The sequence below is a fragment of the Pleuronectes platessa genome, chromosome 12 (genome assembly GCF_947347685.1).
Source record: "Pleuronectes platessa chromosome 12, fPlePla1.1, whole genome shotgun sequence".
NCBI classification, from domain to species: Eukaryota; Metazoa; Chordata; class Actinopteri; order Pleuronectiformes; family Pleuronectidae; genus Pleuronectes; species Pleuronectes platessa.
In genome coordinates this window covers 12654280-12677991 of record NC_070637.1, presented here as the reverse complement: position 1 = coordinate 12677991, position 23712 = coordinate 12654280, and the positions used below count along the sequence as shown (strand labels likewise).

At 41.4% G+C, this 23712-nt stretch overlaps 1 protein-coding gene across 1 annotated transcript in view; it reads left to right on the top strand.

Moving 5' to 3' along the window:
• LOC128453865 (neurexin-1a) overlaps positions 1–23712 on the top strand; it is a 255113-nt gene that overhangs the window by 113553 nt on the left and 117848 nt on the right. The window contains exons 13-18 of the mRNA XM_053436966.1: positions 443–469; positions 7364–7486; positions 8523–8904; positions 10875–11065; positions 11792–11965; positions 15750–15869. Coding sequence (XP_053292941.1) covers positions 443–469; positions 7364–7486; positions 8523–8904; positions 10875–11065; positions 11792–11965; positions 15750–15869 — 1017 coding nt within the window. The remainder of the gene's footprint in view (positions 1–442; positions 470–7363; positions 7487–8522; positions 8905–10874; positions 11066–11791; positions 11966–15749; positions 15870–23712) is intronic.

The following is a 23712-nucleotide window of genomic DNA, read 5'->3' as shown; positions in this document are numbered from 1 at the left end:
AGATGTCTGAATAGATGGATGGGTAGATCAACAGAAGAAGAGAGAATAAAAAAATACCTTCCACCTGGCCTTGTCTGACCCTGACCGAAATCTGATGCTCTCACACTGAATGGACGATCGTATCCCACAATCTAACAGAAATTTCCCAGCATGCACTCAACATTCTGTTTGGCTGCAGAGAAAAAAAAAAAAACTGAACAATGTCATAACACTAGACCTCGGCTCCGATGATCCCCGACTCAACATGGCTGTACTCATGTAGGCCGCGCTGTGCTCCTCTGGCACCGCTCCGACCAGCTCGCTGGGGCCACGGGTGAGAGCGCCAGAGGACGGCCAGGGTCTGTGTGTATGTCCCCAGAGGGGTGGACTGTATGTTTTAATGATGTCTGCAGATGTAACGTTGAAAGATGAATTTATCTCTCATCTATTCTTCCCCATCTAGATTGTGTCAGGATTAACTGTACCTCCAGTAAGTCGCTGTTCAGCTTTTCTTCTACTTCTTCTTCTTCCTCTTCTTCGTCTCTGAATCTGTTTCTGGACATGTCATGTTTTAGCTGTGTTGTTTACAGTCCCGCCCCCCCCCCGCAGCCAGTTTACGACCCCCCACATTAAAGCCTCCCTTAAGCCGTGGAGTTTAATCAGTGCACCGGAATATATGTGACTTGCACCTTGCATTGACACAGACGTTACATTTTATCATACCAACTCAAAGAGTTATGGCTACATAAGAATTGCATGATAGTGCTGCTGCTGCCGCCTGCATCAGCTGTCCGGGAGAATAATGAGCACAAGGGGAGGAGAGGGAGGGAGGCTCGAATTAATGACAAACCCAAATATGGCAGCGATTCTACACACCGAGTTGTTTCTAATTAACGAACCTTTTAACTCACGTATTCAGGCTGATATAAAACGCATGATTTGGAAGCGCAGGCATTTCAGACATGCACGATTCCCTTGTCACTCCCTCACAATTTTTGTTTTCTCCCCTCCCTCTCCCCTTCCCTCTCCGTCTTCAGTATTTCACGGCGGTTGTAAAGTGATGAGGCCATTCAAGGCGCAGAGGAAATACAGAGTGTGGTTTTATTATTCTCATTAACCTGCCTCACAGAGCAGAAAGAACGGGATGAAGAGGGAGGGAAGAGAGAATAGATCTAGTTGTGGGATTCACGGAACGTTTGTGTGTGTCTGTGTGTGTGTGTGTGTGTGTGTGTGTGTGTGTGTGTGTGTGTGTGTGTGTGTGTGTGTGTGTGTGTGTGTGTGTGTGTGTGTGTGTGTGTGTGTGTGTGTTTCAACAAAGAGGTTACATTGCAATATTTTGGGAGGTAAATATCCCTGACATTTATTATTCAGGAACAGTAATGAATTAATAATTACTTCTCCGGTGTCTTAATACCCGAGCACGCTTCCTGTTTAACGATTCTGAATTGACAGACACGCTCTCAGTATCAGTAAATACCAACAGAAATTAGACAGTTTAGTGATACACTGCCAGTGTCACATATTGTAAAGAAGGACGAGTCATTCTGAAGTCTGATCTTTTCCCGTGTGAAGTCTTAAAGTATTTGAAGGTCGTTGCCCGATGAGAAGCGGAGACTTACACGACAACAAACGCCCCCGCAAACAATCACATGATGTGACCTCTAGCGAGCCCTTCTTAACACCTTTCTAAATGCTAAATAGCATTGTTCATGCATCTTGGATTGCATCCTTTGTTTGTGTATGCAAATACAAAGCTTTAAGGTCTAATTCGCCTCCTCCGGTGCTTTAAAAGGTCATTCTTAGCTTATGAGGATTGTATGAAGGCATAATCTGTGCGTGCGTGGATTCCACTGCTTGTTATTTGCTGCTTTGATTACTTTCTTTCTATAATTAATAATTTCCTCTGCTAATATTACCCGATAGATCCCGACAGTCTGGTTCCACAAGTAAAAAATCCCATTAATTTCCTGAATAAAGGTTTTGTTTATCAGCTGTAATATTGTCACCGTCCCAAGAGGCTGAGCAGAAGCTCCGAGATTGTATGACAACAACTGCATTTCAAGAAAAATGTGTTTTATTTGTGAAGTTCAGGACTACACTACCCACAATACTCAGGTGTATTAGGATGTGATTGGTGGGGCTTGCTGTTACCATGGAAACAACCATCACCACAAAGTATATATAGGTTACGATCGGATGCTTTAGCGTTACATTACGAGAACCACAGAACAAAGCGTAGTTAATTTTCTTACGTGCCGCAGATGAGGAAAAGAGTCGAAAGGATTGATAGTCACTACAACAAGGCTGAAATCAAGAATTTGTTGGACGAAGGATCATTCGCAGTGGTTTATGTGATACGTGATTCCTTCACTCTTAAAATAATTATATACAGTCTTGTACCTTTTTTCTGTTGTTGCTCCGAATCAAATGTTTTGTGATTCATTCGTAGCTGGTCGTTGTGGTTCTAGTCTTAAAACTCTTCATAACTCTCCATATTCCCTAATATCAATTTAGTTCTGTGCCTCATCTTTTCCAAAATAACCATCGCCAGGTTCATCATTATTGGAAATAAAAGCTGGTTTAAGGAAAACGTTACAAAATAGAAGATAAGATATTCACCAGTTGATTCAATAGTTCCTTTAGTCTCAAGCATCACAAAGTGTAAATAGGCAGCGTCTAGAGTCTGTTAATTGGCTGGATGTTTTCACACAGGCTGTTTAAGTAAAGCAAAATAAAAACAGGATGCAGCATTAGTCTGCTTTTGCTTTTAACTAACTTCATGTTGACATGTTGTTATTCGACTTAATTCTGTTTGTGTACATTTTCTTAATGTACTTTCTTCTTATATTTAAAAAACCCTAGTCACATAAGAAAACAACAGTCACGTTAATTAATTAATTGATTATAATTAAGCTGCGCTATAATTCAAAGTGAAATTATTTTTATCAACATTTAATATGCAGCAGAGAAAGTAAATGTTAAAATAAAAATGGAGAGAAAAAAGCAGGTCTTTCTTCAATAGATCCAGACCTAATTGTGCCATAAGAAAATGTTTAATTTAACTCCCTGGAAATAAGTGTGTGAAGCCCTTCATTTATGAAGAGTTGGCATTTAATTAGTGTTCTATTTTTTTTATCTAGGTTGTATTTTCCTCCCAAGTTATTTTTATCCTCATTTTTTTTTTCAGTGTTAATTAATGTGTTTTGTCAGGCGCTGCAGCTCCGGTCAGCTCGCTGGATGAAGAATTCCAGTAGCGACTCAAAGAACACATCACTGTCTATGAGGGACCGTGGCTCCCTGGGGCTGCCCAGAGCCGTCTGAAGAAAACACTGCCACTTCGACTTAAACACTGTTAACAGGCACTGAGTGACAAGAAACTACAAAAATGTGATCTAAAAATATCTCGTGAAAGATTCCATGATGGACTTGTATAATTCATTCACTTCAACTGCAGGATAATCACAGTTGAGATTGTTGCCAAGGATGCAGAGATGAGGGCAACTCAAAGTGCTGATTCTCCATGTGACCTTCTGGAGCAGTTTTTCTCTCATAATTGATCTTTTACACGCATCAATCTTTCAAATTTTGACCTATTCAAGAGATGCAGGACAATCTTTTACATGGAAATTCCCCCAGTGTGCATGTTCCAATGATAGATGAGAGGACTTAAAGGGAGGGTGCATAGGGAATGTGCTCTTATCTGCCAAAAACTGATTTGTATTAGCTAATGCTGTGTGGTTTTGTGGTTAGTATGAAGATATACACAGACACATTTAGAGGTCAAACATTTTCCTCCATACTAATGTGGAAGCTGTACATAGACTTCACCTCAAATACGAGCAAGCTACATTTGACCTAAAATACCCCATTTTATTTCAGTTGGCCTCAAAAATCTATATGGTTAGTAAGCAGATACAACATTAGACGTTAAGTTAACACAATTTATGTGAATGTATACACTGATAACGTGAAAACATCTTGATCAGAGCAGTATTTTCTAACTTTTAGCCGATTAAACAAGTTGCCTGACCCTGAAATACCCAAAAAGTATATTACAAAAGAATTGAAATTGCAGACCTATATAGCGCCCACCTTTGAATGAATGGAAAATGTTAGTGCTGGTGAGTCAACCTGTCAATATGAAGCATGAAGCATGATCTGGAGACGGGCTGCACACAAATTGTTTGGGTGTGGAGGAGGTTTTTCTCTGGATCCTACAACACCCTTCCCTCCTAAATCTAACACAGATTTTCTTTGATGCATCTATTTTTATACAGCAAATCTGACGGCTCACATAAGATATAAATATCGCATAAGAGCATAAAATATCATCCGCTGCTTTTCAAAAAAAAAAGTAGACTACCCCTCCCTTCAGCAAGAATGAACCATCACCAATATACTATGGAGTAAAAGCAGTGAGGTGCTTCAGAATAAAGTTCCTTTAGTTACAATTAGTTCCATGAAGAGGCTGTGACATGTCCGAGCAGTCCTTGTTTATGACACGAGCAACTTAAATGAAGAGCTGAGAATAAACATTTAACATCCTCCAAAGATGTGGTGCGGCCGAGGGACTCTCCTGTCAGGCCAGCAGGTAGTTAACATGACACGATTTCACATTCGCTGCCAAAAATACTCACATGTCAGGGAAGCGGTCGCAGTTAGATCGAGCAACAGCCCTTCAGCGTGTTCGGTGTGCGGAGCAGCCTCGGGTTGGGGCACAAACGCAAACGGCGTGAAAAAGCAGTTTGTTTATTGTTGTGACACTTTTTAACCTCCGCTCGCTTAAACATGTTCATCGTAGGTTTTCCAGTTAGCATTGATGGGACAAGCAGGTCGTCCATCGTGGCAGCCTGTTACGCTCTCCTTTGCGGCAGCCTTGAAGTGGGAGTTGATGGTCATCCAGCGATGGCGTCCTGCTGCCTGGTCAGCAAGCTTTGTTTTTTCTTATTTTTTCCTCCACCTGTGTGAGTCACACTGTCGGAGCAGCCAGCATGAGGCCTGTCATCCAGCCCGGCCGGAGCTGATTGACTGGATAATCACATCTTCTCATGCCGCCCCCTTGCCACACTTCTCCACTGTTCCCCTCGGGGCCTGAAGTCAATGAGGCAAGGAGAGATCACTGTAGATCCATCACTGCAGATAGATCAGTGAGGGCACTAGAGAGGGCTGGACGCAGCAGACAGTGGACTATAAGCCCTTATTTTATAACCTAGGACAAGATGGTGAATATCCCTTGTTTGAAGGTGTGCTGCACTAATTTGATGATAAGTTGCCCGTCAACAATAGATGTCAGGGATCACCTGCAGATACTAGGGACATATCATCAGTTGTGTACCTTCTTATCATCAGGCCCACCACTGGCTGATCCGACCAAGGGGTATGCCTCTAGCATCTAGGGCTTTTTCCTCCTGATCCATGCTGATTGGTCGCAGCGTTCTGCAGCCTGGACTTCTCTTTTGACAGTGTGGATTCCCTATCTGATTGTGGATGTTGAAATAAAGCCCCTGCAGCGGACAATGGTCTTGGACTACCAGGTCTGGTCCAAGGCTCTGGCCAGCAGCTGGTACTTTGAACCACAGGACTGCACAACATGTGTAGAGCCAGGGAGCTACAGTCGTGGATGCTGTGCAGGAATGTGTTAGCTTAATACGATTGACCTTCTCCCCCCCTTTCCTTTCTTTCCCTCCTTGAAGGGCAGCAAGGGCCGGATGATGGAAGGCAAAGATCAAGCAGGCGTTCGAGTCCAGCTCCATCCCATTATTTCATATGTCGTCCTTAATCCCTCGCCAGTCGTCTGGTTTCCGTCCTGCCCTGGCGTTTAGTGCTACAAAGCAGAATTGTGCCTCTGCGATTGAGTGTGTCCCGGTGCTTCGGCACCCGCAGATTTGCATACACATTGCATCGGGGGCTTTGAAGATTGCAGGAAAAGGGAGGAAATAAATAGCCATAGATGGGGTTTCAGGAGAAAAAACCTGGCGCCCATCTGAAATGCTCCCCACAGCGGGGAAGGAGTCCGCTGCCAGGGAATTTGAAAGCTGTCACAGTGGTTCAATTCTCAATGGTGTGTTTGGTTATGTGTGCCCTGGAGGGGAACGTCACAGCTACAGCATATAGCGATTCAAAGATGCTCTAAGATGGAGGCTGCATGGAGAAAAAAAAAGTGTTTTGCCCCAGTTGGACCTTTTGTTGGAATTTCTAAATTCAGAAAAATTTACCTAGGAATAAAACAATGTTACAGTGCTCATGAGATCATTAGGATTCGTTAAAGCTCCAATGCCTTATCTGTGATTTCAAATTTGATTATGAAGAATAATAATTAATTTTGCCACAGTGTGATTCCGTGTGACATCCTCATTACGAGTCGCTGGCAGTGACCCACGTCATAGAATATTAATATGCTGGCTTCAGGATTCAGTGAGGGAAAGATTCAGAGATTTGAAGTATTGTTTTTCATTTAATGTTATTCAGTTGAATGTTATTTTATATATATATATATATATATATATATCTTTCTGTATATATATATATATATATATATATATATATACAGAAAGAAAGAGAGAGAGATTGAATGATTCCTGATTTAATATAGTGTGTGCGTGGTTTCTACAGTGTTAGTGCAGCTTCCTGTTTCTTTTTTGCTTTTCCCAAATCCTCATTCATTGTCAAAGCAGCAGATGAAAATCACATTCTGTATTTCCTGTGTTTTCTAGGCTCAACGGCCTGTCTGGGTTTTTTTCTTCCACCACCAGACACACCGCCTCAATTATGCACGAATTGTTTTTTCCCGTATCATTATTTCATTTCGTTTGATGGACAAGAGAGAAATCAAATACTGCGTTGCACTGTCGGTAGGTAAGCAGGATGGAGGGTGATGCTCGGCTTTAAGTGGCTCACTCTGCCGAAACCCGTTGGTAGTTATCTGCTGCCACCAAGTGGCTTGATGGGAAGGGAAACATGAGAAATGACAGAGCAGCTCTAATGAGGAGTCAAATTATCCCCTGTTTCTTTAGTGAACTCGAACCACACAGACAGTATGTGCACTTACAGGAGAACAGTCGGTGTTGGTAATAATAATGTGACCCTAATTACTGCCTCCCTCCTCGCTGTGTGATGAAAACAGTGTTCAGTAAGAATTGGTAAATTTCGATGCTCTGTCTAATGGCGCAGTGCAGCAAATGTAAGTCAGAATAATGTGTTTTTCCGCACCATTAACTATGTTTACCTTAATGTTTTCTGTCTCTGTCAAACTACTTATCTCATTCACGCTGTCCCCCTTTCGGTTTATATCTCCTCTCTCTCTCTCTCTCTCAGCCTCTCTATTATGTGTGTGTCTGTGTGTTGATGTGCATGCGTGTTAACCGCTGTTTGGACTGTCCTGCAGGCAAAGGTCCAGAGACTATATTTGCGGGTCAGAATCTGAACGATAATGAGTGGCACACGGTGCGTGTGTACAGGCGGGGCAAGAGTTTGAAACTGACCGTAGACGATCTGCCGCCTGCAGAAGGTACTTCACACACCCTCTGCTGCCCTGACAGACACTGTGCTTTTCCTCCTTTAAACTTAAACAACACGTTACATGTCTCGGCCTTCGATGTCTTACATTCTAGGTAAGACACAAACTCTCTCACAGAATACAGAAATATAATGATCAGCCAACATGAGCCTTTCACGGACTTATTGGTATCAGCGTTGACGTAAACATGACAACTTTCAGCTTAAAGGAAAATATGCAGTTTACATTTTACATAAAATACCAATTACCAATTTAATCAGCATTTGCTGATATGAATCATTTCATTTAATTGGCAAAATTATGTGTATAAGATGTGTATTTATGTTTACATTTGACATACAAATAAAATATACATTTTATTTTATTTATTTAAGTTGTACATATTACAACATAACGTTTGTTTGTATTCAAATAATATTGTGTATTGTGCATCATTACATATGTTGTATGATGACATATAACATATGGTTTATTTTCTTAATTCAAATTCTTTATATTCTTTTTATTTATCCGCTCTCTTATAAAGTGCTTGATTAAAGTGGACAATATCAAACCTAAATTACATCTCTTTGTCATTAGAGTTTGATAACAACATCTCAGGAACCATTACTGTTAAAAATAGATGTATAATAATAACTACAATTTAAGTCGGCCAATATATCTCTATCATACACGATTTACTCAGAATCAAAACAATCTAGTGCTGTGTCAGGTTGTGTGCTTTGCTCATCCGGAGAGATTCATTTATTTGTTTTTCTGAAATATTTAAGTTATCAGAAAATTTCCTTTAATGGTTTAATATTAGATAGACTGTCACTAAACGATTGCTGAATTTAGTCAACATCAACAAAAATATTAAGAAAGGCAGTTCAATCAATTATATTTCTTCCATAATACAATCTACCGTCTTTTTACCGGGAGTATTTAAAAGATCTGTAGACGACCTCTTAATTGCAAAGGGTTCTGACTTTATTTGTCGTAAACCCCCAATAACGTCCTCTCCCCCTCCCCCCTCTGCTGACTGAAGGTCAAATGGCGGGCGATCACACCCAACTGGAGTTCCACAACATAGAGACGGGCATTGTGACAGAGAAGCGCTTCTTGCCCATGGTGCCGTCCAACTTCATCGGCCACCTCCAGAGCCTCGCCTTCAACGGCATGGCCTACATAGACCTCTGCAAAAACGGCGACATCGATTACTGCGAGCTGAACGCCATGATCGGCTTCAAGAACATCATCGCCGACCCCGTCACCTTCAAGTCGCGCTCCAGCTACGTGACCCTCACCACTCTGCAGGCCTACTACTCCATGCACCTCTTCTTCCAGTTCAAGACCACGTCCTCGGACGGCCTCATCCTGTACAACAGCGGGGACGGGAACGACTTCATCGTGGTGGAGCTGGTCAAAGGGTAAGTGGATCCTCACTTCAGATTCAAGAGCAGGAACCTGGACTGTTCTCCCGTTTATCCACTCCCGCATCCTCTTCAAATGCTGTCACTGGGCTTTGTGCGGCTATTTGAAGAGAGTTTATTTCTTTCTGGTTCATTTGTCTCCGTACTCGGTGCAGCAGCAGTTATTTCTTTGTTTTTCCTGTGCTGCTCTGCCCGAAGATGATTGGTCACAAGATGGTGCTGCCTCTACTTAATTTGTTCCTCCTGTAGATGAAGTATAATTTGGTTTGCGCGGAATTCATGATTTTATATAGCTGCTGTGCCTGTAGCTGCTCAGGTTACGGTTACCACTCAGCTGTTGCCTTCACAAACACACACATATACACACACACACACACACAAACACACACACACACACACACACACACACACACAGACAATACTCTATTTGTGTAGCAGCGACCTGCCACCAGGTGTGAAGACCCACAAAAAGCTCTAAACTCTGCTGAATTAGTTTTATTCCAGTGTAGCAAGAGGCTTGTTTATGTAAGAATATCCATATAACAGGATTATGTTTTTAATAATGCAGCTCCTCAGACTATATGACAGTTTCCAAACAGAATATGGTTCTTTACAGCTTTTTAAGCCATTATTATGGGAATTCATATTCTTTTCTTATCACCCTCATGCCAGCATATTCTCTGAAAGAGCTGTCGGCTATTACTGTTCTTTCCAAGTCTTCACGAAGGCACCGCAAACACACGACATAAAAGGGGAATCAGCCACACAAGGGTGGATTTCTTATTGCTGGAATGCAGCTATAGAATGACCTTCTTTTAAGTAGTGCCCGAAGTTAAGGTATTATTCAACGTGCGAAACATTAAAGGCACACATTTTAATTAAAATGAGCATGGAAGTCATGAATTGCCCGTAAACCAAAGAATTTAAGACCAATTAGTTCAGCACTGCCCGGAAGAGTCTGCAACCTGCCTATTGAGCTTCTTTTCAGACAGCTGCACTTGCTGATACTCTCATATCTAAACATGTGAACACACACACACACACTCCCACAGCACTTTTCAGACGTTCATTAGACTTTTCTACTTTATTTATGTTATTTGTTTTGTTACTATGATGGAGTATTAGGGCCGCATGGAAGGGAAAAAAGAGATAGTGAGAGTCATTATTGAGAAGCTGGTCATAATATTACAAGAATGAAGAAAACATTTTGTGTAGGAAATGATCAGTAAGGAGAACTTGTGCTCAATGGAGTTTTGTTCCTCCTGGATCCAAAATCTTGAACCAATTTCATGGTTTCTTGAGAAACAACAACTCCTTTTTGAATATTCACAAAAGAGGCAATTTCCTCCTAGTCAGTGTGTTTCTTGCTGCAGAATAGATGGTTTCTCTAACAATCTTTAAAGTCCTTATACTTCTGATAACGTGGGACTGATGAGCCTGAATATTAAGTATTTTCATAACCTGAAACATTCATACTAAAGTACAACTTAACGAGATGTTCCACCTACTTCATTTTGGGTAACAGGCTGATTGACATGCAGACCTGGATTTGACCTTTTTCTCATAAAGTACAACTATATTCTCATACATTTACAATTTAAATATAATCTTATCATTTTTTTGAAACAAAAATTATATTTTATTCTTGTAATATAACAACTGAATTTTTGTGAAATTACAACTTTATTCTCGTTATATTATGACTTTATTTTCCTAAATTGCTGCTTTATTTCCTCGCAATATTGCAACATTATTATTTCATCCTTAGTTGGCCCTTATACTCTGTTGTATGTTACAGCCTGAAGTACCTTGTCTATTAAAAAACTTGGTGACAAATACATTTAATTTACATGAGTAGTTGCATGGCAAATATAAGTATTCAATTGTGTGTTAATATATTGAAATATTAAATATCTTCGCACATTTAATATAATGTCCTGCTTTCATGTCCCTGGTTGTGTCCTCAGTTACCTGCACTATGTCTCCGACCTGGGGAACGGAGCCCACTTGATTAAAGGCAACTCCAACAAGCCCCTGAACGACAACAACTGGCACAACGTCATCATCTCCAGGGACACCAACAACCTTCACACTGTGAAGATCGATACCAAGATCACCACGCAGGCAACCTCGGGAGCCAAGAACCTGGACCTGAAGGGTGCGTCTGCAAAGTTCATTTCTATATCTTTTTCCTTTTCTCTGGGTTTCATTAAAGTGGGCCAGCGGAAGCCTCGAGGTGAGAAAAGCAGGTTTTGTGGCTGAAAGGTTGCAGCAGCAGGATGAAGCCTCAGGGGTTTGGAGGGAAAAAGCAAAGCTTGGCTCTCACTCATTACCACCTTGAGCAAGAACTCAGCCCCCCCCCCGTCTGTTCAGCAGCCAACACTAATGGTGTGTGCTTCTGGAGCTGTGAGTTCATAGAAACCAACATTCGCAGACCAACCTTGGGTAAAAGTAATTAGAAAGGAATATCAGTGAACAACAAAACAACCTTGTCACCAAGAGGGATACGGATTCAATAAATTTTCTACCTGAAATGCTGCAATTATTGCTATTAATATTCTTTAATGAATCATGACATGTATTTCTGCTTTAGAAATAAAACAATGCAGCATCAGAAATATCACTGGATACAGATTAGAACATGTTTGTTTGTTTTTTTATTCCCCCCTGCGATCATTAATATTCACAAATATCTTAAAGCAACTCACCATTTATTAAATATAACTCCAGCTTCTGGTCTCTAGTTTGGACATTTCAGTTGAAGCCCAGTTACCACGTTCTTTAAAATGATGTGGTTTAAAAAGCGTCACTGCTTGAGCTCTGCACCAGTTTACCGTTTATCCACTAGGGGTCAGCGTTGTCTTTTTTTCTCATTCCCTCACAGGCAACCTTTACGTTGGTGGGGTGGCGAAGGAGATGTTCAAGGAGCTGCCCAAGCTGGTGTTCGCCAAGGAGGGTTTCCAAGGCTGTCTGGCGTCGGTGGATCTGAACGGGCGGCTCCCGGACCTGATGTCGGACGCTCTGGACTGCGTGGGTCAGATAGAGCGAGGGTGTGAGGGTGAGTGGAAACCTCTAGCTCTGCTCCCTCAGTGATGAGTTGCTGTGAAACTTTTTGTTTGACCCTCTGTTTTGATCTCTGGGGTTGACTGCAGGATATAATGGAGCTTTAGTCTGTATTGTATTTGTTTTGTTATTAATAGAAGCTTAGAAACGAGAGATGTTTGAATTCACTTTATCAATCAAGTTTTCTTTGAGGTTCTTCTCATGAACTAACCTGAGGTGTCGATGTGACACCGAGCAGCCGTCTTCCTGTTCTCCTCACGCTTGTCCTACGGGGGCACACACATGCACCGTGAAGCACACCCACCCCGTCAACCTGTGGCACATAATTTAACATCCATAAAGTGTGTTAGTATTCCGTTAGAATGCATCAAGCTCTGACACTCCTCCACAGGCAATCATTTCCGTTTCACTTGGCCATAATCTGATTATTCTCTCGGCCATATTTGTACCGCCAGTGTTATTTCTCATTTTATCCCCTCTCTGTTTTGCTCCGTGCATGCTCGTTGGATCTGAGAGTTTGCCAGAAGCGATCCTTTTGAATTATGTATGAAGCCTTTTGTTGCATGCATGAATATCATTTGCCCGGTCTAATGTGCGCTCCGCATCCAGAGACAACATTTGATTTATTTTTCATCGTCACTCACTTAGTTTAATTTCACAATTCATCTGCTCTTTTTTTCCCCTTTTTTTTGTCTCTCTATTGACTGCACAACTTCTGATGTTTTCATGTTCCAACATAACAAATGTAATGAAACGCAGGACGCTGAGTGGGTCTGAAGAACTTGCGGATTAAGTTGTGTATCACACGGAATCAACTGTCGCTCTCAATGGTAAACTGGCATCTCTGGTGATGCAATTAACTGGATTGTGCTTCAGGAGTCAGTAGCATAGAGCTAATGAATAAAGCAGGGATCGTGTCACAGTATCCATGAGAAGGAATATACAGTTTGCCTATTACTTTAAGTATGACTAAACATCATGTTCCCTAAAGGTAACAATCAATTATCAATGACTGATAATTAGCAGATTTTTGAGAATTAAGTCTTAACATTACAAGAATGGATGCATAATATGACGGAGAAAAAGTCTTAGATTTACGAGAAGTCGTAATTTTAGACGATCTGTCATGTAAGTGTGGGGGGGGTATCCAAAGATCAGCCTGTTGCTTGTTTTAAACTGAGGAAGGCGGAGCAGCTCGTTAAGTTAGACTTTAGTTCAGGTTTCATAAGTATCAGGACCTTGGAGTGTGTAAGAACGTGTGTCTAATCTCCACAGAGAACCACACAGAGTCTTTTGTGGAGAAGGTTTGTTCATGTTCGACTGTGAGGTGATCGTTCGTTACATCTGCTGTGATGTTCAGAGGCGTTTCCTAGTTTCTCAACAAACAAGGAGATCGGTTGAAGATGTCGGATCCAGAAGGAGAGGAACTAGCACAGGTTCTCCTTGCTGCTCATTCCATCCACAGGATATTGTCGTTTTTCTTTATTCTTGTGATAATACGACTTTATCCTCATTAAATTTACTATGTGATGGCATTTTTCTCAAAATCGCACTCTGAGATTTCTTAAATGTGGCCCTTACACTTGGTCATACTGAAGCCTTTTGGTATCCACTGATACAGTTTGGGTAAACCTGGCCTCTATCACAACCCCCCCCCCCCCCCCCCCTTGTCTTTCCTGCTTCATCAGTCTCCCTGACGTCTCGGTGCTTTACTAACAGCTGGTATACTTTGCCTTTTCCGTTCCTATTATTTTGCTGACAAAAGTTGCATTGATGAAAGCTGACTTGCAAGGTAGATAGCTCTGTCTGTCTGATCCAGCGTCTGATGTCCCCCCTCCCCTCTTTGCATCTGTAATGCCCCCACTGCCCCCCCTCCTTCCACAGTCACTACCTCCACACACTCTGCACATATGGACTTCTGTTCCATAGGAATACAAGTACCATTCTTGTATCCACGTCTATGGGGCTCACACTTTGATTTGCACTAACTAGTCTTTGCAGTTTTATAGGGCGTTTTTTATGTTCAGATACTGTACATGTCAATTATATGGTTGCATGACTCACAATAGTCTCAATGACAGTGTTTTCTCGTGCATGAACTTTTTATTATAAACTGAGGTTTTAATTCAAACTCAAAACTTACTGTTTGACATTAAACTTATCATTGTTGTTGTAAGTACCATGTTTATCGATGTCATATTCCTCGTATTGTCTCTGGCAGTCTCTACCATCTTATAACTATTGTAAGCATCACGTTTTAATGATTAACAGTTAAAGGTGTGTTACAAAACGAATACTTCTTAAATGGTGCCAGATCTGATATATTTGTGTAAATATATAAATTAACAGTATTAACAGAACAACATCGACATACATTTCAAATTAAAGGTCCAGTGTTGAGGATTTAGGGTAATCTACTGGCATAAATTAAATATGATACAATTTTATCATAATTATAATTTTTTCACTCATCTATAATTACCTGAAACTAAGGATCCTGCTCCTTTCAATACCTTAGAATGACACCTTCATATCTGAATAGAGAACAGGTCCTACAGTAGCCCAGAAAGGACAAATCAATCAATGGTATAATCGTTTTTAGTGTGTTTCACAATACAATAATAAAGGTCACCATGGATTCTCCTAAACACTTTGATGGAGTGGATGAAGTGTTCAGGTTTAAGTTGGTTGCACTCTGCAACCTCACCACTAGTTGTCACTAAATCCTGACACTGGTCCTTTATTTAAATCAATTACTATCTACATTGTGGTTTATGTGTAAATCTGAACACATTTTATTAATTATTTGGTTCTTTTTTCATTTAAAACATGAAGCATTGTACAGCTTTTAATTTTTTCAGCGTGATTGGGTGACAGCATGCGCTTAAGCTATTAAGCTGATTTTCTTTATTTAGAAAAAAGGTCATATATAAAGATGAGGTTGTAATGTATGTATCCAACATAAGCTGAGTAACTAAATATCTATATTACGAGAGATATTATGGGGGAGTGCGACATGTAGTGTCTTTCATTACTAATGTTTATGGGTCATAGTTGTAGTTCAAACATCAGAATAAATACTATGATTGAAAAAATGTGGCCTGTAAATCAACCAAAACTCCACAGTTACAATATAGCATGAATAAAGGCATTTAAGAAAATACATGATAACAACATCCATCCATAACCACTGTCAATCCACTGACATGAACAAACTCAGCGTCACGGTCACACAAACAGACACTAGAAGATACTGCCTGTACAGCTGTAAACTGACCTGAGGCCTGGCTTCATGAAGTGATTCACTTTAAACACATCTGGAATCATAGTACATTGGTGTTCATAAGCACATGAATAACTCAGGACTCGGACGGATGTAACAATATTCAGGCAACCTTAGATGTAGACACAGTATAAATGCACAAATGCCCATTGTAAACAGGCTGTAACCTAATTCACTGTTGTATTTAATAATCTGCAGTTTAATTTTCAAATTTCAAATGTAAAATAAAACATTTAAATCACTAATGTCAGATAAATTCAAATGTTATTATCTTATTTTAATAACTTGTTTTTATTGTATTTCTTTTTTGAGTGTAAGTGTAAACTAACAGTTGTGTTTTCAGAGGGTGGATATGTTATTCATGTGTAAGCTTCCATCTGCAGAAGCCTATTGTCTGTACTTTCTGTTTGACATTTAACTCCACTGCAGAGTCAGTGTGCACACACTGGTGATATGAAGGTCTGCTCACCGACTTGCTGTTTGTCTCCACGTCCAGGCCCCAGCACCACGTGCCAGGAGGACTCATGTGCCAACCAGGGCGTGTGCCTGCAGCAGTGGGAGGGCTTCAGCTGTGACTGCAGCATGACCACGTTCGGAGGGCCGCTGTGCAATGACGGTAGGATGGCTTCCACCTCTTAATTCTAGGGCTTATGAGGTAAAGCGGGTCGTCCTCTAACCAGCAACGTTGGTGGTTCGATCCCCTGCTCCTCTAGTCCACATGCTGCAGTGTCCTGAAGATGTAAACCCAAAACGAACCCTGAAGGCTGCATATAGAAGTGATGTAGGAATGTGTGTGTGTGTGTGTGAATCCCAGTCAATAACACGAAAGTGCTTCACAAACACTTCAAATCAAAATCGGTTTTATTTATTTCTGTATGTCTTTATATGGAAGACACGTAGTAAACCTGTTATTTTTAATTGACTTTGCACATGCCCTCACTAACATAAAATGGCAGGTCTCCTCAGTTTCGTTTTAGTCCTGATGAATCATACAAGATGACATCCCTCATCCCCATCTCACAGTATTAGATGCATGATTCATCCCATCTGTTTAGCTCATTAAAACCAGGAAGACCTTGGTGCTAGACGTTTACAGGGTGTTATCCTCAGCAACAGGGACATTTTCATCCTGCGCGTTCACAAGCAATTCTTATTCTAGCTCATTAATGTTTCCTGTCTGCGTTCTATATTTGGGTCCTAAAGGAGCAAAGAGTTTGCCAGATTTATTACGTAATTTGCTTTTCTGCAAACTTTCCGATCAGACTAAGTAAAGAGGCCCCAAACTGTGCCGTCTACTTTCCACCGGTGACTGATGACTTGTGAGTCGATCGGTTAGAAAGAGCTTGACGCGAGTTTTATTCCAGCATCCCTGCTCTGCATAAATCTTGCGTGGGGGGAGACGAGAGCTGCTCGAAACCCTGACGGGCGGAAGCCTCCACGTTTGTGACATCTGGCTGACGGTTCAGTGAGAGAGCTCATTAAAGTTTGAGGGATGCGCCACTAGAGGGAGCAACAAACATTGTGTTCTGCTAAATAAAACATCAACGGCAAGTCAAACAAGCAACAAAAGCATGAATGACATTTACCGAAAGATGCACTTTAATGGCACCAGGATGCATCCTGTCGAGCGCTGCGTTGATACAATTAGAACGCAGGCACACACACACACACACACACACGCGCATAAAAGCCTCCATGAGATCAGGGGAGATTACAGTCGATCCCTGAAAACGTACCTGAACCATTACTACTACTTGTCTAACCCTGACTCTCACCTTACACTGACCTTAAAGCATGTGTTCACTTTGAAATGTAATGATTTACGTCATAGCTACTTGTTGTTGTCCCATGTTAAAGATAAGTCCCCATCATGTGACTCTTTAAAACCGACGTTGGTCCCCACAACAGTAATAACTACACCACACACACAAACACCCACTAAATATTCAAAGAGCAATTTAAAAGTTCCGTGATATTAATCTCTCTTAAAGACATTTAAATGGGCGTCTTGTTTTAGGGACTATTTACTGATTAATGTTTAGCTGTTGGGAGAACTGGGCTAATGTCTCGCTCCGCTTTTAGAAAATGGGCTACTTCCTTATGCCAAACATGCACAGGGGGATTTGGAATGGTCATTATTTTCTTCTGCAGCGGTTCACACAGTAAGGGGTGAATGGGCAAAGTGCTGAACTGCATTAAAGAGAAAGGAGCGGAGTGGGCACTCGGGGGGGATGACACGAAAGCAGAGGAGAGAGCGCTGCAAATGTTAATGCATTCCGTGTCACTTCCACCGTCCCGATAAGGCCCCCGTCTTTTGTTATCGAGAGAAAGTGTTAATAGTTTCCCGTGAAGCCTCATAGCCCGAAACATATCTGCGGCCCATGATAACACTAAAAGGATTCTTCTGTCCACGAGGTGCGAGCTGTGACTGTGGCTCGTCCTGATCCCAGCCCTCCTCCGCCTCGTTTTACTCCCCCCCCCGCTTTCATTCCTCAAACCGCGTCTGGATCGGCAGAGGAGCAGGGGCTCGTGCTGGAGCTGCTAAGGGATATTTTTGATGGCGAACTCCTCGTGAACCTTCCCTGTGCGTTCCAGGGAGAAGACGTACAATTTGGAACTTGTTTTCCTTTTTTCTCTCTCCCTCTCTCTCTCTCTCCCCCCTTCCTGTCATACATATTCATCCCGAGCAGGCCCGTGGAGCTTGTTTCAGCACTGGGAGCGGATCGGCTTACCACACATGTTCGCATATATTATATCTGAGGGAAAAAAATGGCACTACCTGCTGGGTTGAGTCACCAGAGCTGCTGATCTGACAAAACAATAAAGAAAAACAATAGGACGGATCAATGTGCAGGCCCGGGGGGAGGGGGTGGGGGGGTGCCATATGTGACCACGAAAGCATACTTTCCAAGAATTCTGTCTCACGCCGCCTGATCTGAACAAGTCCTTCAGAATCGTGATGCGAGGCAGCCTGACTCTGCCAAAGGAAACATCTATGAGTGGGGGGAAAATGAAGCTGGAGATGGTTGGGTTTTATCTGCGTTGACGGATTGTCACGGGGATAGAGGGACGGCGAGAAGCGTCTCCGAGGAAAATATCACTCTTTACCAGATGTATTTGCATAAGCTGAAATGCAGGCAATTTACAGCAGAGCGATGTGTCTCTGGTGAGGAACTTTCATGGGAAGCTCGGTGCCTTTCCAGATATTTCTCCAGCGGGTCGTCTCTGCATCCCGCCGCCGAACAAGGACAAAAACTCCATTTCACAGCTCCTGCCCCCCCCCCGTGACATTTACAGCCGGAGAAAGTGTACAGGTGTCAGTCACAAATCACAGAGGAACTGATATCTTGACTAATTGAACAATACCCTTTGTTTCTTCCACTCATTCAAATTCAAAATCCTTATTCCCTGTGGGTTCAAATTGGTCTGTAAGATTCAACTCCAGTGCAGGTGACAGTGTCGTCCAATCCATACTTTTTTTTTATCAAAATTTTGATTATTACGTGAAAAAACACTTTTGTTTTTAATCAAACACAGCTATCAGCAATTTGGAAGAACACCCTACTTTTCAGGATAAGTGGGCTGAGACGATACTAAGTTTTGACGTCTAAATATTTGCAGATATATTTTAATAGAATTCAACACAAAGGGAAAATTCCATCTGAAATACTGTGTATTCATCTTGGGAGATAATCCCACAAGATGGTTTGACATCAATGCAAAATTACTTTATGCTCCTTCCAAACACAGATTTACTCTTGACTCTCTGAAAAGTTCCACTGAGGTTAGAATCTGCTCTAAGAGAAACGGGTTATCAGTGATTCGGCATCCTCTATTTTTAACATTGACGGAAGGAAAAGAGGAGGAAGTGAACTTCCAGGGAAGTGACAGGTCCTCTTAATCACTGCAAAGGAAGTCATGGCCAAATGGACATGGCTGTCTTTTTCCACTGGTTTGTCCTGGGGGGGGGATGTGGACCAACAGCCTCAGTGGTTTCCACTATACACCGCGTGGATCCCCACCGACTCTGCAGCGGCTTCCTTTTTCAGAGCGATCCATCATTTCTCGGGCGGCGCCTTGAGAGTTTTATGATAAAAAGTATTTCAACTTTTCAGAGCGGCGCCGCGCCTTTCACTTCAGAATGATTGTGGAGATGATGGCACAGATATAAAAACAATCTTCACATCTTCTCTTCATCACCTCTCCCAAACACTTCATCCCAGTGATGTGGGTGAGTGAGTGTGTTTTTTTTTTCTTGAACGAACTAGGCACACGGTGGAGTCGTATTTATAGAACCAATTATCCCCACTGCACGGCTACAGTCAGTAGATCTACTGAAAATACAAGACCATGGCCAAGATGAATCAGATTTCCCTCAGATCATCATGCTTGTGAAATGAATTAAGACGGTTGTGAACAGGGTTAAGTGTGTGTCTGAATCAGTGGCTCTTGCCTGTAGGAACTCGAATAGCACTCTGTTGAGCCCGTACCTCCATCAGGACCCCACAGGCCCCTGAAATTAATTCAATCTACACCCCTAATTGCATACACTCATTGATATAAGTCCTTTAAATAGCCATGCTCTTTATTATTCTGTGGGAAAATGTCCAAAACACCCTATCTTATCTTGTCAGAGAGAGTGGAAGATCTTGGATCAGCCCCTTCGTCAGAATGCGCGCCAGCATTTTATAGATTCCTTTTTGGCCCATTACCCATCCTCCCACCATGTTTAGTGGAAATCAGTTGAGATGGTTTTGTGTAATCCTAAAATACCAACATAAATACCAGTTCCATGAAAATGCCTGATTTTTTTTCATCAAGATCCACCAACTATTTTCGAAGAAATCAACGAAATATTTTGGAAAACGCCCTAAATCACTTTTTTTTAGAAAGAGATGAAAAAGCTCCCGGATCCGCCCCTTGATCCGGATCTGCACCAAAATGTAATGGGGTCTTCACTGATCCATAACACATCCTTCCTACAACTCTCATATAGCTTTTGGGTTTTTCCACAAACAAACCAGTGAAATAACAGACGGTGAGGTAATAAAAAGGCATACAGGGGACACAGACTGTTTAGATAGATAGATAGATAGATAGATAGATAGATAGATTACTTTATTCATCCCCGAAGGGAAATTAAGTCGTCATAGCAGCCGGTACATTTTAATACAATAAAATACAATACAATAGAATAAAATACAAATATTGAGGTAGAAAGAATGAAAACAGAAACACAAGATAAATAGTTGGATAAGGTGCAGTGGCAAGATGATGGTAATAGTACTGATGATATGCTGGTAATGATATTGTTATAAAGATATTACAGTATATATAGTATATAAATATAACATAATATATATTTATATATGATAGTAATTATACCAATATAATAGCAGTATATAGTAATAATAATAATGGCAGCAACAGTATATATAATAATAATAGTAAATATAATAATACTAATAACATGTACACATAAACTGTGTATAAATATGTGTATATAGACTTATATATACAAATAATATACAAAGAGTATGATATAATATGATATGATTTATAGTAGAGGTATAAATATAAGTATTTGACTATACAATAGATAATACAATATACTATGAGTGTGAGAATATGTAGACAGAGTGTGCAAAAGACAATATTATGTATAAAATGATATATAGTATCAATATGGTTTATATTAACACATATCACATATGATGTGAAGTAAGTGTTCCCGGTTTCTACCAGTGCGTGGTGAACTGATCGGTGCTGCTCTGTAAGTGTTAACTGATACTGGTAATCAGCTAAAACGTCGCCTATTTAAATTATAACGTTAATATTGTTATAATGCAGTCCAATCGGATGATATCCTATTGCACTTTGTATTTTGTTGTATCGATAATGTCGGATAGGGTTTGAATTCGTGCTCTGGATTCTGGCTTGGTGTGTGTGCGTGTGTGTGGGACTTGAAACCCCGGTCTAGACTTCCTGAGGGAGTTTGCCTGCAGTGGTCAAGCGTCTGAGGGTAATGTACAGAGACAAACAGAATCGTGTTTGCTGTTAGGCTAAAGTGGGTCGTGGAGAGGCTATAGTGAAGGGTATGTCTGGACATTCACGCAATCCTTGACTCGCCTGACTGCTCATCCAGTCCGTCTTATAGCCAGAGCCATTAGTGCCATGTCAATATTGTATCAACAATGGAGATTGTGTGTGGGTCCCGTCTCCATTGTCTCTGCCCCGGGGGGGAAAAGACGAGTCCCCTACTTATTTGATTTCTAAAGTGTCTGAGTCGGTGCTAATTCCTGTGTCACTGCACCTTGAGAGGAGTCCGTCTGGGCCCTGGGCTCAATATCCACTCTGTGATCTGCAATGGACACAAGTCCGATTTTACTTCAGCACAAACAGACGAAAGTGAAAGAATTCTGTTTGTGTCAAGTGCTTCAACTTCAGGTAGACAACAACAACAACTTCTCTCAACAGAGGAAGCCGCACACAGCGGTAGCTTTAGTCGACAAATGCAGTATTTCAAATAAATATTTTAGAATGACGAGAACCGAGAATGGAGGAGGTGGAGGAGAATTCAGAAAAATGAGCACGACCGATCCACAGTGGTGAATTTCTCCGACAGTTATGTATTGTACGTAGAAATACTTCAGGAGGCCAAAGTGTGTGCTGGTATTCATCAAATGTTTTTGTTGTTTTTTAAGAAAAATAAGCAAGAAAATATTACAAGATTAACTATGTGTCCCAATTTAGCCCATTGTAAATCTTAAGATGTGCTCCTTGAATTTCCCCATCGTATAAACTAGGGCACTCCTGTTTCATTACAGTTGTGAGGTTCCTACACAAACACACAAACACACACACAAACACACAAACACACACACAAACACACACACAAACACACACATACACACACACACCCAGACGCAGGCAGGAAATACTCCAGACAGCTTTGTCCCAATCGGCCGCGGCAGCATGCAAGAATTAGACCACTTAGTTTGGTTTGGATCGATACAAGGGGACACCCGGTCCAGTAGTGAGGCCAAGGGGATACGAGGCACTGGAGTAAACAGCCTGCTGTCACATGGAAGTAATGTTCCCTCTCGCCATGGACGTCGCCCTCTTTTAACGCAGCCCAGCGAAAAGAAATCCCCGGCTCTGGAAGCATTTGAGCTCCAGTGTGTTTTGAATGCTTGGCCTGGCTTCCGACAACCAATTGTGCCCCGAGATATGAGAGAATCAGTCTTAAGTGCCCCAGTGGGTTCACCTCGGTGGCCCCTTCACGCAAAATTTGCAAGTGTTCCAGCACAACCTTTGTAGAGTTGAAGTGATCTGTTGTAATGCAGCACAAAACTAAATTACTATTCTGGATAATCAATACGAGATATGATAATTTTCTATAAATAGTACAAGTATATGAATAAGTAATCAACATTTACTTTATGTGTATTCCTGCAATTTATCTACTCACTACATTATTACAGTAACTCTGCATATTGTATGCCAATATTAATGGTCTTAATGATTAATTTTGGTCACATTCATTATTTTTTTTACTGTCAACAAATCCTATGAAAAGACAATGAATTAATCCCAGTAACAAGTATTGTGTGTGTATCCAGAGCGTGATATAGCTTTTTCCACTGAGCCATGACCTCCATTGTTTCCCTAAAACTATTAAAACGCATCACTGGAACCTCCCTACTGCCGGGTGGCCTGTTCCTTCATCACCACGAGGCTGGAGAGCCAGATGTGTATTAATCTGCCGTTGAAAATAGTCCCCCCAACAAATGCACCATTTACGATCTGAGTAATGATCGGTGAAACGTCAGCGCTCGGCTGTTTGAGGAAATAACCGAGCCTTTTTTGATTTTGTTTGATGAAGCACAATTTTAACATTCAAACATAGTCAAATATTTAACCTCATATTTATTACAAGCTCCTCTAGTACAAAAGGAAGAAACCTGTTTGAAATAGGCCATTTATTTGAAGTCATGCTACGTCTAGATCCACTTTCACGCCTCTCATACTGCATGTGTCAGTGCCAGGAGCCAAATAGAGCATTGTGTATTTGCTCTCACATATATCCTATATCATGCTCTTTGCTGTTCCAAATGAATACTGGCTGGGTCTGTTCCTCAACATTTCCATCACTGCTAAGAGACTCAAAGAGGATTTGTCAATTTGTCCTCTTTTTTTTTTTTTTTGTTCCTTCTTTTATGTTCACTGATTCCTCCTCTGCTTCCAACTCACGGTCACTTTCTGTCCTAGTTATTTCCAATAATTTCCTCATGCTGATTGAGTGTCTGCATTTAAATGGGTTTCTGTGCTAGGAAGCAGTTGCCATATGTGGGTAAAGGCTGTTGGCATGGAAACCTGGTCTCCCTGTCCTCCCACTGTGGATGCTGTAACACGTCTGTAACTTTACCCAGGCAGGGAGGGCTGCAGAATCACTAACG